Source organism: Lytechinus variegatus, chromosome 4, assembly GCF_018143015.1.
Source record: "Lytechinus variegatus isolate NC3 chromosome 4, Lvar_3.0, whole genome shotgun sequence".
Classification (NCBI taxonomy): Eukaryota; Metazoa; Echinodermata; class Echinoidea; order Temnopleuroida; family Toxopneustidae; genus Lytechinus; species Lytechinus variegatus.
In genome coordinates, this window is record NC_054743.1 from 29,393,424 (window position 1) to 29,407,816 (window position 14,393).

Here is a 14,393-nt window from a genome sequence, read left to right on the forward strand (position 1 = left end):
ATACATAAATTGGCACAATATTTCCATGTCCAATTGATGAGATGAGGTGTGTAATTGTCAGGTCTGGAATTCAACTAAATAATAGTAAGTTGACCCATTGCACATACTATTAGATGTTCATCAAAGACAAAAAGAAAGCATGTACATTGATAATTATACATGCTGGATTCAATATATTGAAACATATAAAGCACATTACATTAACAGCTTCTTTCTTAATACTAAACAACAAAATCTGTGCAAATGAAATTTTATGCAAACAAGTAAAATAGCACATTTTTACATTAGGGAAATTAAAAAAATATATAACAAGGAGATCATTTACTACCCATTATCATTACATCATAATGTCTCTGAATGTTACTAATTGCTCATATTCTCAGAACTCTGGCTAGTTTATCTTAAACCGTGGTCTAGATCTTGGCTAAACTTCTGGGGGCGTTGTGGTCTTGTGGTTAAGACTCGCGTCTTTCAATCTGAAGGACGTGGGTTCAATTCCCAACCATGGCGTGTTTTCCTTCAGCAAGAAATGTACCCACATTGTGCTGCCCTCAACCCAAGTGAGGTAAATGAGTATCGGTAGGAAGTAATTCCTCAAAAGTTGTGAGTACCGGAATCGGTAGACTCGCTTAGCCGGGGTAATATAGGAGCGCCTTGAGCACCTAGCAAGGTGGATACTTTACGTGCACTATACAAATCCTGTATTATTTATTATTCATTAAACTTGGCTACAAAGCTATCATAACAAAAGATTGTTTAAACTTTAATACTTTTTGTGTTTACTTGGATCCTTCCTTCTCATGGTATAACGGTGAAGAAAACCATCATCATTATCAATTTACAGATTTTTTAAAATGATTTAAATACCAAATACAATGATAAATGCATCATCTGATTCTAGATACTGACGTCACATTTGGCTTTCCATAGTTAAACCGCAACTTCAGACCATAGTGGAAGTTAAATAAGAGTATAGAATGTGGGCTACGGTATCTGTCAAAAGAAAAACAAACTTGTCAGAGCTTACAAGCTTCATGAACGGTGCCTTGGGGGCTGTAGCACAGAGCTTAGCAATAATCATAGAACATTTCATTTTTTTTACGATTGATTGCATCAAGCATACAATTGATCGCTATCCTTTGTGTTACGGGACCCTTGCCTGCTCAACGTTTACATTCACAATCAGCATCTGAACATGGCATTTTAACAATTAAAATTTCATATTCGATGTCCAGTATAATATATCTTTAACAATAAAATTCTACAACATAGAATTATCTGTACATACATTGCATACATTTGATGAGTTGTCAAAATGCAAAGCTTTAGAAGCCCAAAGTTAAAGTATGATCACACCCCGCTATCTACGTCTATCAAAAAATAAACTATGAGCCGAAAGCAAGGATGATAGACTTTTAAAAATACTGAAGAGCAATTCCATTCATGTAATAGTTGCCAGAATCTGACATGATATATTTGCTAATGCTAGCTAATCTGTTGGACTGTTTTTGTTGCTGTTTGAGATTGATGTCATTCAAACTTGATGAAACTACTTTAAAGAAAAGGAAGAAAATTCCCCTTTTTATCACTTCAATACATCAGAAAGGGATCGCACGAAACAATTTAATTTTTCTGCCTTCTAGTATTTCATATGCTAAAGGTACTAACATGCTAGAGCCCGTTAGACCTGAAACGTACATACATGTACATGTACATATACATCCCTAGCAACATGAATGCATAGATATTTGATGAAAAATGAAAGGAATGTTGTAGAATATCATAAAATATCATATGATAGTATATTTGTCTGGGGTACGAATCACATAAATTCTATCTTAAACAATTATCTGTATCACAGGATTTTGGCTTGCCTGTATACAACATATACACATTCTCCAAGACTAGAAGAAAAATCCAGCAAAGAACCATTAGGAAATGCTCACAAATATCAGCACACCATGTAAATATTTTATTCATACTGGGTACACCTGGGTCGAGAGTGGCAAAAGCAGATTGATGTCTCGTCACAGGAATCAAGTCCTTTGATGAGACTGGAACTCACTGCATTAGTGCACATTATCTCCTGTCTTTTATAAATCTTAGTCAATTTCTCTTCTACATGTACAAACTGCATAAGACTTAACTAAAGTGCGCATGTATGCTATAAACATGACTGCCATTTCACATTTTCTTTCATAACAACAAATTGATTAGTTACATGATCATCAAACAGATTAACACCTGGGTGAAGAGTGACACATGTAGATTAATGCCAAGGCAGAAAAATGAACTTGATAAATCACTTACAACAAACAAAAATCTTAAATCAATTCATTCCTCTCCAGGTGTGCATAACTTTCCTAACACATATACATACTAGTATTCCAATTTTTCTTCAGATTATTTTTATTTTAACACTACCCATAGGGTAACTTAAATGGCCGATCTGATGAAAGAGAAAGTCAATGCAATGAAGTTCTATCATTTTCATTACCGATACTTGTTTAAAAAAAACCCTTAGGAATACAAATAGAGAATGGGAATTCAGAATTCTCTCATGAAAGCAAAGAAAGAAAGAAATCTCACGCAAAGTACAATTACAAATATTGCACAAAGTATAATACAACCTCAAGCAAAAGCCTCTATCTAAAATAAAATGCAGTCACTTTCTATTAATTACCATTAACACTAGACATTATATAAACAGTATTTAGGATCAAGGTAATAAAATCAGCAAAACTTCACCCTTAGCTCAAGTGTTAATGATGCAAATAAACCTAAATTTTCCTTCTTGTTTGACATTATCACCCTTAGACAGCAGTAATAATAAGGGTTTAAAATATAAATACTCACTGAATATCCAAGTGAAATATATGAGATGAATAATAGGAAACGTTCAAACAGTTTATCACCAATTCTATCCAATATCAATAATTAAAACTTAAAGTAGGCTAATAGATGTACTAACATCAATTTTGTGACTAATTAGCAATCCACACCCCTAACAAATATCTTTTAAATTGAGGTTTGTTTTAGATCAGCCCAGATCTACACCTTTATTGTTTTGTCAGTGCTATGGATGGCCTCTTCAAAGAAGTTTAAAGGTATAAAATAAAAACAGTCCATTGAATTTTCATGCAGCAGTCAATTGGAATACATAACTTGGCACAATATTTTCATGTCCAATTCATAAGATGAGTTGTATAATCATCAGGTCTAGAATTTGATTAAATAATAGTAAGTTGAACCATTGCACATACTATTAGATATTCATCAAATACCAAAAAACAAAGCATTTAAATTGAGAGTTACATGTATACATGTACATGTTGGATTCAATCTATGGAAACATATAAAATACATTACATACACTGCTCCTTTCTGAATAGTAAACATTAACAAGAAAATCCATTCAAATGAAATTAATTGTAAACAAGTAAATAGTACATTTTTACATTAGGGAAATTTAAAAAATATATAACAAGGAAATCATTATCTACCCATTATCATTACATCATACCATATCTGACTGTTAGTAATGGCTCATTCTCTCAGAACTCTAGTTTATCTTAAATCATGATCTAGATCGTGACTAAACTTCTTGGGGCGTTGTGGTCTAGTGGTTAAGACTCGCGTCTTTCAATCTGAAGGACGTGGGTTCAATTCCCAACCATGGCGTGTTTTCCTTCAGCAAGAAATGTACCCATATTGTGCTGCCCTCAACCCAAGTGAGGTTAATGGGTATCGGCAGGAAGTAATTCCTCAAAAGTTGTGAGTACCGGAATCGGTAGACTCGCTCAGCGGGGGTAAAATAGGAGCACCTTGAGCACCTAGCAAAGTGGATACTTTACGTGCACTATACAAATCCTGTATTATTTATTATTCATTAAACTTGGCTACAAAGCTATCATATCAAAAGACTGTTTAAACTTAAATGATTTTTGTGTTTACTTGGATCCTTCCTTCTCATGGTATAACGGTGAAGAAAACCATCATCATTATCAATTTACAGATTTTTTAAAATGATTTAAATACCAAATACAATGATAAATGCATCATCTGATTCTAGATACTGACGTCACATTTGGCTTTCCATAGTTAAACCGCAACTTCAGACCATACATTAAGTTAAATTAGAGTTCAGAATGCAGCCTACAGTATCTGTCAAAAGAAAAACAACTTGTCAGAGCTTACAAGCTTCATGAATGGTGCCTTGGGGGCTGTAGCACAGAGCTTAGCAATAATCATAGAACATTTCATTTTTTTTACGATTGATTGCATCAAGCATACAATTGATCGCTATCCTTTGTGTTACGGGACCCTTGCCTGCTCAACGTTTACATTCACAATCAGCATCTGAACATGGCATTTTAACATTCACCATCAGCATTTTAACATGGCAGTTACCAGGTACATTATATCTCTAAAATACAACAGCAAACCATACAAATACATATTCCTACAAACACAAACAAGATTTGCCATTTTCAAACTTTGCCTTTGTAAGACAATGATGAGTTGCATTGTGAGTTTTGCCTCCCTTTACTTACAGTTTACATTAAAAAAAAAGTTGAATATTTTGATATGCAAGACTTACATGTAAATGCAGCTGCAATCGTTTGGCAATATGTTTTTTTTTAAATGTTTAAGTATATTGCAAAGCAAACGGTCAGCCTTAATAAAGGGGTCCATCTCCATAATAATACAAAACATAGTTCAATCATAAATGATGAGAGGTCATTAGAAAATATGGCTTGAGCAATGATCAAAGCCACAAGTTGGAACAATTGTTTTTTAATGAAAAGGGTGCTAAAAACAAGTGAATTCACCAGCTTGTCCAATACTTTAATTTGAGCAGTACAAAAAGGAATTGTTCTTCAAAATAAGAAGCAGTATAAATGTACAGCTCTGTTGCTTTGAAACATAGAGGAAACTATGTCTTTCAAGAAATATATTCCTTGATATATGCAAGGCATAAATTCCTAACCATGAGGAGGATCACAATTTTTAACATTCCAGGATAAACAAATCTTTATCATTACCAGAAAAAAATAATCCACTTTGTATCTATGATATTCCATCTACTGTTTTTGTCATGGGATTTAATCAGAATAATCAAATATAAGGTAAGAGAAGTACACAACTATGAAGCACATACATGTATAAACAAAACAAATGCCCAATCTACATAATCTCCTCATGAAAATGTATACGATATTTCAAATCACAAGTACATACATTCCTCATCTTCTTATCATATTTCATCTGCCACGTTCTTTGCATATTCTACATCTCGATCTGTATCTATTTTCCTGGCCTTTGTGACAATGAACATACAAACAAAAATCTAGGCCATTCCTCCAATCAACAAAAAGAGAACCATGTATGTTTATGATGGGATGACATAGCTTCTTCTAACTTTCCATAGCAGTTGAAAGCTAATAATATTAAGGAAAGTAAACATTGCACCAAATTACAGATAAGATGAAGCAATTTTTTTTTCTTTCTGAAACACCAAAAAAAGAAAAGAAATATATCCCATGAAAAAAATAACAATCTCACCACAGACAATGCTTGGCCTGAGATAATCACTGCCATATGATATGACAGGAAGAGCATTACATCACCGCTGTTGGTCACAAAACTGGTTCTTCTTGTACAACAACTATTACTTGGTAAGTAACCTGTGTAAAACTCCCCATAAAAACTGATGCTAACTAGTTTATGATCATCTTTCATGGTCTGATACTGTGTGATGTCTCCACTTCTCCTTCTTTGTCTCCAGCATTCTCCAGCACCTCACCTGGAGACTAATTACTCTCAGGGTGATGTACATGTACAACGCCTGGTACTTGGTAAGCAACATTCGTCAAACTCCCCCAAAAAACTGCTACAGTTTGTTTTATAAAAGACCACCTTTCACAACCTCATGCTATCTCCAGTTCTCCATCTTCATCTCCAGCATTCTCTGCCATCTGACCTTGAGACGGAGCTCCTTGGAGCCAGTAGGACCTTTAGATGGTCACAATCCGATTCTTCTCCTCCTGGAACTTGCGGAGGGCTTCTTCCAGCCTGACGAGCACCCACTGGAGAAAGATAAAAGAAGGAAAAATTTAATGAAGAATTTGATTTAAGACATGATCATGAAAGTTCTGTTTGTAATGATTATACTTTATGAAGTTATTTCACACTATAGGGTAGATATGAAACTATTGTTACTTTTGATCTATTTCTTTATTTATGAGTTCATGTATCATAACCGTTATCATCAACATGTAACATCACACCAACACAATATTTCCCACCAAAAAGAATTCTCTTCTTCATTACAATGTATATGATTTTTCAGAGAGTTGCATTTTATTGCAACTATTCCTGCAACATGCCTCAGATATCTTCATATCATCATGGGAATCAATATGTTACTTAAACGTACCTGACAAAGTTCTGCATTTTGACAAACAATCTCTCTCTTCTTCTGCTTCCCTTCATGCTGAAAATCAGAGAAAAAATATTTACTAAAGTAAATACATGTAGGAATAATACATTATTAAGCGTTACTGGTTCCATTGCATAAAATGTAAATCCCAGGGACCCATCTTACAAAGAGTTACGATTGATCCGATCGATCAAAATGGCATAGTTGTTGATTGTGATTCTTGAATTCTAACCTCGATTACAAGTACCACGTTGCTACTTTGGTAGAATGTGCCAAATATTATGTTACAGTGAAAACAAACGATTGCATGTCCGCTGGTAAACACAATATGCATGCACTTTGCTTTTCTAGAAACCTAGTAACAAGGTAAATGTATGTCTATTAGTTGATATGATGTCTAGCAATCTTCTGACAACCTATTGCAAGCTTTTATGTTGCCAGGAAAAACCTTTGTTTAAAATCTACACACAGAATTTTGAAAAAGCTAACAGGCATTTCTAATAATCACTGTTACAAAAGAACGTCGGTGACTTACCACAGCAGTAAAGATGATTTTATTGCCATCTTTCTTTGGTAAGGTGAGAATGGTCTTGAACCTATCACTTTGCTCCAGGTCCCAACCTCCAGACCAACGGCATTTCTCGAGGACCAAGACCCGCCTAGACCAAAATAAACCATAATAATACAAACTGTTAAGTAATAATGATATTTAATAATTATAATGCAACTTGAAGAACATACAGATCCACAAGGCGGAGTGCTCAACGTGCTGTTTGATTACCCTGGCTCTAGCCTGGCTGGCCGTCCCATGGTGCATATGCCTATCAAGGAATGAATGAATATTCCTGCAAGTTTACCCATATACTTCACTTGGGAAAAGTACCATATATGTTGATTGATATCTTGCCAAAGGAATGTAGTAGCATGACTGAGGTTTGGAATCCATGACACTACCCCCCCCCCCCCATTGAAAGGTGAGAGTGCAGTGAAAATGCTATCAGAGACAAGGGCTGGGGAAAAACTGTTACTTTTGTTTCATATGGAGGTTGCTTCACATAGGGGTATACATGTATGTAGCTAAATGTAATGTGTAAATGTGTGAAAACTTGACGCCTTTTTTAATGTGTCCATTTCCTTTAAACATGCACATTGGCTGTAGACAATAATTGAAAAAAAGAAATTATTATGCTTATAACTGACACGTTGTTTGGAAAGTGCACATACTACATACCTTTTGATTGGCCCCAACTTTCCACTTTTTGTTACACAGATGCAGAGCACGTCCTTTCAAAAAATCACTATTGAAAAGATTCTTAGTATATGTATTGAAGATAAAATTTCAATTGATATTTCCTACACTATAAGCTTTTAAGAAGGGCTTCTGAGCTCAAGGTAGGCAGTTTGTGGAGGGGATAGCCAGAGAAGGAATGAAGAGGTGGAGAGTAGGAGGGCTGGTTTGATTATGCAGCACTGATTCATGCAGACGGGAGGGAATTGGATGGGTGATGACCGAGTGAATGTGAACTGAATACAGCAACCCCTATTCGACAGGAACCAAACCAGATAAGGTACCCTGTCAAGAGCTTGTGCTCCGTCTTTTACCAGGCATCCCACCTTGAAAAAGGCACCATGCGTCTTTTCTGAATGGCTCCTCAGCATTCCCCATTGTTTTGTCTAGGGTAGAGCGTGAGCATTGGGAATGAAAGGCCGCATTTGGGATTCCTGCACGAAATACACGGCTCTAAACTTTGGACTAGGTACCCGAGTCTGGACCACTGACTGATAGACTGACCGACTCTAACCTTGTCGTGATGAGTACCACATCCGGAGTACTGTCCGATGACACAGTGGCATGTGCATAGTAGATATCAGTGTTGTAGATTTCCTTGCGTCTGATATTGTGTAAGATGCTGTTACCGACAGCCCTGTATGGGGAGTATGGAGTCAGGCCCTGAAGAGAGGAAAGAGTTTGAAAAAAGGGAGAGTCGAGTTTGAATAGTGATGGAAGTAATACAGAATTTCCTATTGAGCAATCCATAAAATATTCAACCCCTTTCGTACTTCCAACCAGTTTTTCTCTACTTTGAATTGATCAAACAAACTGCTCTAGCTATGATAGCACGAGAGCTTTTGAAATTTTCAAACTTTCATATGAACAAGGAAACATAGACAAATTATTTCAGCAAAGTCCCACATATAAGGAGGATTGGACATCCCTACTTTATTGAATTGCCCTGATTCAATTTTACATGTTTCTACATAACTACTAGATAGAATAAAAAATTAAGGTTCAATCAAACAAGAAATGTACATACTGTTCAAAATCTGTTAAAACTCTGGGTAGTAGGAAAAAGTTTGTCTTAAAGAAATGTTTGCTGTCAGTTCACTTTCAAACATCACGTTTAAACATTCGAAAACAAAGAGGTACTCTTGCAGATAATTTGATTTCCTAAAGTTTTCACTTTCAAGTCGGAATTACTATTTAAGGTTATAAAAACAAACAAAAAATGCCTTGGGACTTAATTTGAACTATGAGCTAGGTGTTCACATGAAGAATCTTCCTACAGAAACCAGAATGCACATGTAGTAGCATGCGTCTGTAATCCAAGCTATGTGGGGAAGTTACAAATTGATGCAGAGGTTTTGGCCCTGGTCGTGTCTTTTGGATGGTGACGTTAAAAGATGGTCCTAGACATAAATAATTATATCTGACCGATACATGTCTGTAAAAACTGAATCACACACATACACACACCAGGCAGACTGGATAGAAAGAAGTAAAAAGATTTCAACATCAAATCTTACCTGTTTTGGATTGATGAACCTGGGTATCCTGAGCCGACCTACGACCTGCTCTCCAGCCTCTGCTGCCCTCTCTACACCTTCCAAGACCAGGGTGATGGCATCAATGGTTCCTCCGAGGGGCTTTACGATGAGACCCATCAAGCCTTTACCGATTCCCTTGAAGAATCCCTTGATACCCTCCTCATGGGCACCGTGGATAGGGGACGTTACTACCCCTGATAGACCCAAGACTATCCCCTAGGATTTAAGAACAATCAACAAAATGGAATTGATTGAAGAATCCCTTCAAAGGCCCCATGGATGGGGATGTTACAACCCCTGATAGACACAAGAAACACAATAAACAAAATGGAATGAATTGTAGAACTCCTTCATGTGCAACATGGATGGGGATGTTACAACCCCTGATAGACCCAAGACTCTCCCATAGGATTTAAGAACAATTAACAAAATGGAATTGATTGAAAGATCCATTGATATTCTCTTCAAGGGCCCCATGGATGGAGGAGGCAACCACCCCTGACAGACACATGACCACCCCACTAAGGATTTAAACATAATCAACGAAATGGAATTGATTGAAGAATCTCTTCAAGGGCCCCATAGATGGGGGACGTTACCACCCCTGATAGACCCAAGACTTTCCCCTAGGATTGAAAGACTATCAACAAAATGGAATGAATTTTAGAACCCCTTCAAAGGTCCCATAGATGGACCATTACCACCCCTAATAGACACAGGCTATCCCCTCGGACTGAAAAAAATCAACAAAATGGAATGAATTGTAGAACCCCTTGATGTGCCCCATGGTTGCTAGATGTTACAACCCCTGATAGACCAAAAGACTATCCCATAGGATTTAAACAGAATTGATTGTCTCTTAGAAAGTTTTGTAAATTCTCTGATTTGTTAAACATAGGACTGCATAACTAGCAGCTTGAATATTTACTTTTCAGGGGAAATGGAAGTTAACAGATAAAAGATCATACCATGACAAAACCCTGGCCAGCATTGAGAAGCTGGAATGGAAAGCTGTCTGGGTGTCTCCTCATACGTCTCTCTCGATTCTAAACAGAAACAAACAAAAACACGGTTTAATAACAACAAGTAAAGGGTCTGTATAAATTTCCCAGCCACATTACTTTTAACCAACTACATGTACTAGTAGCTTCTGGGCTCCATTTCACAAAGACTTACAATTATGGTAACTTTGCCATTATGGTAATTACCACTGAAACCTTGATTTTGTTTGGTTGTTGATCCATGTTGCCAAGGTAATTTCCACAAATTAAGTCCTTATAAAAACAAAAACAAAAGGCTATGGAAACTGCAGCAAATTGCAAAAACAGTAGATTGCAAGTATCTTGCTTGAAATATGACATTGCTTATGGAATTTCAAATTTCTTTCATATACAGATATACAGGGCATTAAACATCAAAATTTACATCAGGTACATGTACATGTATGTACATACAAATATACTATTTTTTTAAGGCTTCATTGAAATCCAATAACATCTATGTAGTTCTATTAGATTTCCCAATCATGAGAAAGATGTGTCTTTGATACTGACCCTCTGGAAATCCTCATCAAAGGAGAGAACAGAGAGGGCCTTGCCCAAGGTTCCTGACACACCACCAAATGCTTCTGCTACTCCACCTATTAGAGACATAAAAACATATTATTAGGATGTTATACATGTAATAGAAGTTACAAAATGGTCCAAAAGATTGTGTTACATACATTTTTGTAAATAAATTCACTACCTTATTTCAGAATCGTAAAATTACAAGTCTAAAAAAACTTGTTAAACAATCTGCGGGGAAGAAGTATAGGGTGGGAAAAGAAACATCTCGACAAGAAATGGGGAGGAAGAAAAGATATGAATAACCTTTTGAAGATGATAGTGTGTTTACCTATTGTGTGTCCAAGTAGACTCTGTACACCCTTGGCAAGACCCTCTGCAAACTCTCCTGGGCCCTGGATCAATCCCTAATGAGAAAAAAACAAGCAAATGTAACCTAACTTATGTTCTTCATAAATCTCTGACAATGTATACAAAGGCATTCTCATTCAATACCATTATTTTCATCAGAATAACCATCATCATCGTCATCATCTTCATCATCACCATCACAATCATCATCATTATCATTGTAATCATCATCATCATCAATTATCATCATCATCACTAACATCATTATCACCATCATCACCATCATCACCACCACCATACTATCATCAACATCCAAACTCTTTTATTATATTTTTCTTGTGCGCCTTGGAATAGAATTTCTAGGTAGACGACAGTATAATTATTATTCATCACCATTATCAACACCCCAACCATCACCACCATCCTTACCAGATACGGTTCATAGAAGAGATCACTGATGCCCTCCTTGACATCTCTATACAGCCCATAGGGATTCCCTAGTACATCCAAGCCTAGGATGAACACATAGGCTTGTTTGATTCCCTGTGAGATGTAATGAGCCTGAACCTCTGACGTCAGCTGCGCTGTCGTCAATAGGGCATTCCTCCTCTCGAAGTAACCCAACCTGAAAGAAAAAATTACAAAAGAATGTTGAGAATGAGGTGTTGTGGCTCAGTCACTCAGAACCGCAAGGTCCAGGGTTCAAATCCCACCGCAGCACTCGCGTCCTTCAGCAAGGCATCATTTGCCACTCTCCACCCAGGTGTAGTAAATGGGTACCCAGTAGGAAGGAATTCCTTGAATGCTTGAGCGTCCGATCAAGACAGCTGTGCTAAAGCCAGGGTAGTAGTATGCAGCCTTAGAAATATTTGTATTAAGCAATATATAATGTGCATATCATTATCAATATTATTGAGAATAATCCAAATGGCAGAATTATGACAAGACTTGTAAGAAACTGGGAGAAGGATTGCTGCAAACTTTGCACTGTGAATATCTCAAAATTAACTGTCACATGATCTTTCTTGATCACTTACTTGAGTTCAACTTCGGTGACCTCTGTAAGGGTGGATCCTATGCTCTCCAGTAGGACACGCCCAAGGTCTCGTTGGAAGGATGAAGGCTTCTCATTGGTTATGTGTGGCTCCCCGCTCAGTGAGAGACTTACGATGAACTGAGGGGTAGAAAATTCAATGTGTTTTAGACTATGGGTGATTTCAAGTCATGTGTTAAGTTTTGATCGGGAGTGGGGGGTGACATAAAGGATGGCGATTGAATTTACAGTTGATTTGTATGACTGACTGCACATAATGAACAATGAAATAATCACAAAAATCAGTCCTATGATCAATCATTAAGCTTCGTCTTACAGGATTCAAGAGAGTGTGAATCAAGCTGCTTAACCTGGTGTGTGTGCTTTAAAAAGCTGTTCATAAAGTTACAAACAACTTTGCGCACGACTGGAACATGTTCTTAGGTCATAACTCAATCAAATAGGGGTATCACATAGCGCAAGAAAGGATCACCAGTCATGCATAAAGTCATTTGCATCTTACGAACAGCTTTATTAAACACCCACCTGGCTCCAACACTACATGTGACAAAAGTGATACAAATCCTATTACTGAAACTCATCCCCATCAAACAATATCCATATCTCACAAATTCAACATTATTTTGATGCCATCATGGAAATCATCCAATCATTAATCAATTGCATACTGGAACCGAGTGGTTCATGCACAAAAACATTTGAGAATAGCCAAATTAAGGGCTGACATAAAACGTTATGTGTATTATCTTTGCACAAACTAGTGGTACATGTGTCGATAAAATAATTCAGATGGTGAGCTCTTCACGAAGTGTCATATCCATGATTTTCACTCGGTTGACAAAAAAAAAATCTCCCAGCCAATTAGATGCAAAGTTTCAGTTGCAACTGTGAGTAAAATTTACAATCAATCCCTTGAATTAAATGCTTCTTAAATTGATAACTGTTTATACCTTGAGTGGAGATAGATGGAAGAATTCAAAGAAGATAGGGTTAGCAGTACTGCTTGATATGGTCTTAGATGTCTCCTTAAGGGAGCTCTGGATGTAGTTCAGATCAGCACGTAATGATAGCACCTACAGAAAAAAAATACACACTTATTTAATCTTACACTTCTGCCTTTTTTTCCTTTTAAAATAAATTTATTTATGAAGTTTTATTTACTTTTTTCTTTTTTATTCATTCTTTCTTCCTTTGTTTAATATTTGATTCTTTGATCATACAATATACAAGAAATGCTTCCAATGACTTTCAAACAATACACATAACATACAAGCGAAAGAAAATAGAATAAATCTTGACAATAGAAAACAATGTACATGAACATAAGCAATTAGCTGTCTGACAATATTGATATTCTCCTCCAGATTCATTACTAACACAACTGTCCGCCATACTTCCTCCATTTCTTTCCATACAATAATACATTTATACTCAATTACATGTAAAATATATTCTCTTCAGTATTTACATGCCTCATTGGCATGAACAATTATGAACCTATGCGCAAAAAGAAAATATTAAATGGGAATATGTAAAAACAACTTCTCATCTTTGACTTAAGAAACTTGAAATGAAAATATCATATTTCAAAGTATCAACACAGATATGAAACATCAGCTCTAAAAAAGATTTTGTCAGACACAAATAAGATCCCTATTGTGGAGAGAAATTAACTTAATAGATCACACACCTCGTCTTGTTCCTCTTGTAAGTGTGAGAAGACATCTAATACAGACAGGACGAAACCATTGTCAACCTTCAAGCTAGCCTCCTGAACCAGTACTTTGAAATACCAAAATAGAAATTCAATTGGTAATGATTCTTTGTATAAATAAAGCTTTAGATCAAACAATGGGGTGAAAGCTATTCTGATGCATGACAATTTGTCAGACTTCATGCGGATCTACATGCTGGGTTTGAAGGTAATAATAATAATAATAATATAGGATATTTATATTGCACACATTTCCACCTTGTTAGGTGCTCACGGCGCTCCTATATTACCCGGCTAAGCTAGGCGTTCATAGCGCACACAGCTTCTTAAGGAATTACTTCCTACCGGTACCCATTTACCTCACCTGGGTCAAGTGCAGCACATCGTGGATCAGTTTCTTGCTGAAGGAAATTACGCCATGGCTGGGATTCGAACCCACGA

General features: G+C 36.4%; 1 protein-coding gene across 3 annotated transcripts in view; it reads right to left on the bottom strand.

Annotated features, from left to right (window-relative positions):
* Positions 1-5,979: 5,979 nt before the first annotated feature.
* The window catches only part of LOC121413794 (vacuolar protein sorting-associated protein 13-like), a 72,701-nt gene continuing 64,287 nt past the window's right edge, over positions 5,980-14,393 (bottom strand). For all 3 annotated transcript variants that reach the window (XM_041606748.1, XM_041606747.1, XM_041606749.1), the window contains 12 exons: positions 13,929-14,031; positions 13,189-13,311; positions 12,222-12,358; positions 11,614-11,809; positions 11,165-11,240; positions 10,822-10,907; positions 10,237-10,314; positions 9,248-9,484; positions 8,245-8,393; positions 6,978-7,101; positions 6,440-6,496; positions 5,980-6,089 (listed from right to left, as the gene is read on the bottom strand). In XM_041606748.1, coding sequence (XP_041462682.1) covers positions 6,018-6,089; positions 6,440-6,496; positions 6,978-7,101; positions 8,245-8,393; positions 9,248-9,484; positions 10,237-10,314; positions 10,822-10,907; positions 11,165-11,240; positions 11,614-11,809; positions 12,222-12,358; positions 13,189-13,311; positions 13,929-14,031 — 1,438 coding nt within the window. In that variant the 3' untranslated portion in view covers positions 5,980-6,017. The remainder of the gene's footprint in view (positions 6,090-6,439; positions 6,497-6,977; positions 7,102-8,244; positions 8,394-9,247; positions 9,485-10,236; positions 10,315-10,821; positions 10,908-11,164; positions 11,241-11,613; positions 11,810-12,221; positions 12,359-13,188; positions 13,312-13,928; positions 14,032-14,393) is intronic.